Genomic DNA, 5,000 nt, shown 5'->3' with positions numbered 1-5,000 from the left:
AGAACAAAGACCTGCTGTGCTTTGGGAATTACGGCATCTACATGTGGGGCTACCACCTTTGATCGTGACATTCACACTGTTTCCAAACTCGGTCACACAATACGACCCTCCGCCCAGATCGATTACTTTGTGATGAGACAGAATTATTTCTGATTCGTGCCAAATTTGATTCAAAAATCCCGCGGCTACGCTGCTCACCCCACATTCTTCGACTGAAATGGACAGTCTCGTCGTAGGTTGGATTTGATTGGAAGATGAACACAACGGGACCTTAAGGACTTTCTGTACGTGTTGCCGTTGCTGCTCGTGTGTCTTCTGAGACCAAGCTAAAGGGGTAACGGAATAGGCTTGAAATTCTGGGGCCAATCTGTATTCCCCCATGCCGTAAATAGCTTTGATGTATTCCTGCTCTTGTTGTTGTATTACTTCGGCTTCTAGAATTTCGTGAATGGTAGCCTGATCAGTTACCTGATTCTCCGCAGCTTCTTGGATGACGTTGTTGAGCGATTCTGTCCTTTGATTATCCCACTTGTTTGGGGGGTTACCAAGGCCGGCTGCAATTCTTATTGGTTTCAACATACAAAACTTTAAAGTCGCCTTCATGGATCTGTGCCTCCCTTTGTTGGTTACCATCCATTCTTTAAACTGTTCAGGCCAATGAGCCTCTTTGTTCACGTACAGTTCTTCAAATTCTGTTTCACTCTCGCAATCAACCAGACCTTTCACTCGCTTTCCCCCGAACTCGCTTCCCTGTATTTCTTGCTGAATTTTCTTTCTTTCACTTTCGGACACATTTAGATCTTTCAGTTTCATAATAATGTCACCTTTGGCGTGGTCGAAGCAGCGTAGGTGAATGTTCGTGCAAGCAGGACCTTCAATGGGGTAAACACTCTCAAAGCCTCTCTCTAGCGCACACTCACCATCCGTTCCGTACGTCAATGACTCTATCCATTCCGACTTTAATGACCTTGCGAGGTACTCATAGTCGCGTGTTTCCTTCGACACTGAGGTCATTACCGCTGCCAGGGTTGTAGGATGTTTACTTTCGTTGTTTTTGTACACGAACATTGGATTAGGGAAAGTGACTGTTGTGAGGTAGAAGGGCCCTAATTTGTACGTCATATCCACTCCAGCCACTGAAGCTGGACTTGAACGCGGGTGACAAAATCTTTTTATCCAACCGATACTGTAATTGGTTGCTGCAAACGTGCTCACTGCTGCTCGAATCTCGCCTTTATTGTCTGATCTTGCACCCATACTCACATCACGGATAAATCTTCCGGCTTGCTGGAGAGACAACAACTTGGTAATGTCCGGTGACTTAGCCGGGCCAGTGCTTCGGGATTTTTTCCTGCCCTCAACTTGTCGAAGTTGATTGTAGACTTGTTGTCTATCTCTTGGAAAGTCGGATGGAGACGATATGGACACTACGCCCCCTGCTTCCTTTTGAATGTGATTGATAATCTTCTTAGCGCTGTACGTATCGCCCAATTGTCTCACTTTCTCAAGAACACTTGGTTTAGTTCTCACCTGAGTTCCCGAATGGCGTTTGGTCTGACTGAAAAGCAGCTTTGCTTCATCAGAGGTCATATTGACAGTATACTGTACAATGGCAAACCGCAAAAATTTCCCTCCGTGTTCAACCTTCGCTATCATACGACGAAAGTTCTTGTCACTTTTTGGCCAACTGTACTGTCTTCTGATAACAAAGTGGTCGTAGGCGGTAAAGACCGCACTCTCGCTTTCTGGGTCAGGCTTGGAAATTCTGCACATGGCACTGAGCTTTCCTCGACCATCAATGAAAACCTGAAAGTGCTCAGCTGGACTGGAATGAGCTCCATAGAATCCGTTGTCATCCACTGTCAGGTCTTTATGATGAACTGCCTCCAGATCCACGATAAAAGTCGCACTTTCTGTTACACCGACAGGAACTCTTTTGCACACGTTTTTGTCTGGAAGGTCACCGTCAATGCACAATTCTAAGATTTCTTTTGCCGTGATTCCAGCTTTTGATCTTCTGTAAACGGGAAAGCCATTTATGGCACCTGAAAATAACATTAGATTAGACGTTAATCCTCGTTTGTTAAAATTTCAGCTGATTCAAACTTTACGCTCTCGGTCCCGAGAAACCTGAAGTAACGCAGTTTTTTGCGTTTGAACGCTTCTACTCTCAAGAAAAGCTCCTTCCGCTCTCCAGAGAAAATACAAATACTTTACAAACGTTTTAAAGGCTTCTTAGACCGTCAACAGTTGATCTGTTTCGGGTTTTGCATGAGAAAATAGTTGCGCTGTGACCTTCGGGAGTCTTAATAGTTGTTGGTTTGGGGAAGGGGGTTGGTGCATGGGCGTTTTGTATTGCTTCCCTTTCAATATCTATGCGACCTCTTTCCCCCTCCTTGAGCAAATGTGAAACTCAAATTCCCCCTCTTTCCTAAGGAAAACCTATATATACATATAAATCCCATTTATATAAATAACATATATACCGACATTCATAAATAAAAGTAAAATTACATAGCTAGTTTATGTGGTCCAAGACATTTATTCGCTACTGAGATGGATGAAGATTTTATTTTGCTATTCAGTTAAATCGGAAATATTTAAACGACATAAAACATAGAGTCACAAGGGTTTTTCCCTTTCCGATTGTTATACAAAACTGTCGACTAGGCGGATTCGTTGTAATTACGGAAAATGCTCGAAGCAATGTATAAGTTTGGCTAAGAAAAACCTAGGAGCGCAGTGGCCTGAGGTGAAACGATCCATAGATCTTCCAGCCACATGCACGACCGTCGTACGCGCTTGTTCAAATAACATTTTATCCCAACGACGCTGGTTACATTAACGTTAAAAGAAATGACTTACTGTTATCTTCAAATGGACTTATGTATAGTTGATGGTCATCGGAATCACTGTCTTCAGCATGTTTTCTTTTGCGAGAGTAGCGGTTTTCTTCCTGTAAAGGAAAGAAGAAAACAAGCTTTGGCTTAAAGAACTCAATATTTATTATTATTATTTATTATTATTACATACCTCTTTTCTGTTCTTCTCTGATATGGATGTACCTTCAAAGTATGAAATGACCTCTTCCGTTTCACTTGGATTGTGATCCGGGCTTTCCTCAACAGAAACTGTAACTTGAAAAAAGAAAGGTTGTTACAATATGTTGACAAGTAAGAAAAAGAAGTAACCAGTGCAAGAAAGCAAGGAAACTCCCCCCCTCCCCTCTTCCCTCCTTTTTTTTTAGTTAAGCTACCATGGCAACAGGAACACTATGTACGACGAAGGCAGTGGACGAAAGGTAAGGTAGAAAATCGAGATCTTTCTGTCTGTAGGTTAAGTCACCATCTCCGCCGCTCTATAACTGAAAGAAATGAAGGCAAGAAGGGAAAGTGTTAAATAAAACGAACCACTAACCTTTACCACTTCTCTTGCCAGTACTGAAGATACTATCGTCTGATAGCACTTCAACGCCTGAAAGAAAGATGATTCCATTTTTATATTGCGGTAAAATACTGTTTCCTCCAACCTACGTGGGAAACAAAAATTGCTTCTAGAAGTGCGTAGGTTCGAGAAATCAGGGTTAAAATTGCAGAGAAGTAAGATCCAACGGAAAAGATATTTGGTTCAAGAAATGTGGAATTCTAAGAAAACGAGAGTTTGGGAAATTGAGTTTCTGTTATATTCACTTGACGTAACTGTCATCGCACCAGTATAGACATAGCGCTCACTTGTATTCCAGCGGGTTAATAAATACGAAGTGCTGTTACCTTGATTTTCGGTAGAGGAATCCTGTGGAGTCGCCGATACTAACTTGAGTCTTTGGGGTGGACAGACAGCGTCGTCAACGTTGTCGAAGCCTGAAGCCATCATGGCCACCCTCTTTAAGGGTCGTGAGTGTGTTTTTGCGCAAGGGGAGTGACTACAGGTGAAAAAGAAAATAAGTAATAATAATGATCGTTTCAAAAAATAGGGATAAAATTCGGAAACAAAAGGTGACAGAAAGAGTCGTTGCTTGAGAAGCGCGTGCGAGAGTAATTTTCAATGCCCTCGTTACCCTTATGAAAGCTGACAGAACAATATGCGCTCTTTACCATTACAAAATTTTAGCGCTGAAACTTGTCGGTTACTCACAATCGTTTCCGCGTGGCTTCGGTAGCGTCACCTAAAGCAAAAGCCTGTTGTTCTGAGAAATTTAATCTGGTACATTTGGCCATTTCTTGCTATTAATAATAATAATAATAATAATAATAATAATAATAAGAAGAAGAAGAAGAAGAAGAAGAAGAAGAAGAAGAAGAAGAATGATAATGATGATGATGATGATGATGACGACGATGATGATGACGATGACAGTGACAATGATACTAATCATCGGGAGATACCGATACTCCCTTAAACCGGTAAATTTCGGTAGGTGTCTAAATTCTCTGGCTCACCGATAGAGTGATAATAGTAGTATAATAACAGAAATAACAATAACAATAATATTAATAATTATGATAATGTTAACTTGTTTATCTGATTTATTTTTTCTTTCATAAGAATATGATCAGGGTGTTACTTACTGCGTGCGAGGTGTAACGACTGCCAGTGATTGGCCCGTGCCAGGCTCAACACCTCCGTTGAACAATCGTTTCCACAACCAGCAGCAGAGTGACATCCAGACTTCCGGGGACTTTTCTCTTCCTACAATCACCAGACCGGAACCGGTTCCAGGCCTCGCAGTAACAGGATGGGTGTCGATCAAGAATGGTCTGCCGTTAAAACATCCAACTGTCAATACCCAGGGCTCACTTGTGAAGATAGCAGCAAAGTTGCCACGTCCAAGTTCACAGAGCTTGGAATGTAACTTTTGTCTTCCTTCAACAGAAAACACACCATCTGAAAAGGGCAATTCTTCCGAGAAGTCGTAAGTAGACTGCATGATCTTTTTTGCCAGAAGAAGCTCATATGCCTCAACGGGATCGTACATTTTACTGATGTCGCGATATTCATTT

The 5,000-nt window shown here is 42.0% G+C and overlaps 1 protein-coding gene across 1 annotated transcript in view; it reads right to left on the bottom strand.

The window, feature by feature from the left end:
• Positions 1-5,000, bottom strand: part of LOC138003330 (uncharacterized) — a 9,171-nt gene that overhangs the window by 2,422 nt on the left and 1,749 nt on the right. Inside the window, exons 1-6 of the mRNA XM_068849336.1 lie at positions 4,569-5,000; positions 3,771-3,922; positions 3,418-3,474; positions 3,034-3,137; positions 2,866-2,956; positions 1-2,045 (exon numbers count right to left, since the gene is read on the bottom strand). The exon at positions 1-2,045 is cut by the window's left edge and continues 2,422 nt beyond it; the exon at positions 4,569-5,000 is cut by the window's right edge and continues 1,749 nt beyond it. Of these exons, the coding sequence (XP_068705437.1) occupies positions 1-2,045; positions 2,866-2,956; positions 3,034-3,137; positions 3,418-3,474; positions 3,771-3,922; positions 4,569-5,000 (2,881 nt within the window). The remainder of the gene's footprint in view (positions 2,046-2,865; positions 2,957-3,033; positions 3,138-3,417; positions 3,475-3,770; positions 3,923-4,568) is intronic.

Source organism: Montipora foliosa, chromosome 5, assembly GCF_036669935.1.
Source record: "Montipora foliosa isolate CH-2021 chromosome 5, ASM3666993v2, whole genome shotgun sequence".
In the NCBI taxonomy this organism is placed as follows: domain Eukaryota; kingdom Metazoa; phylum Cnidaria; class Anthozoa; order Scleractinia; family Acroporidae; genus Montipora; species Montipora foliosa.
This window is presented reverse-complemented; position numbering and strand designations above follow the sequence as displayed.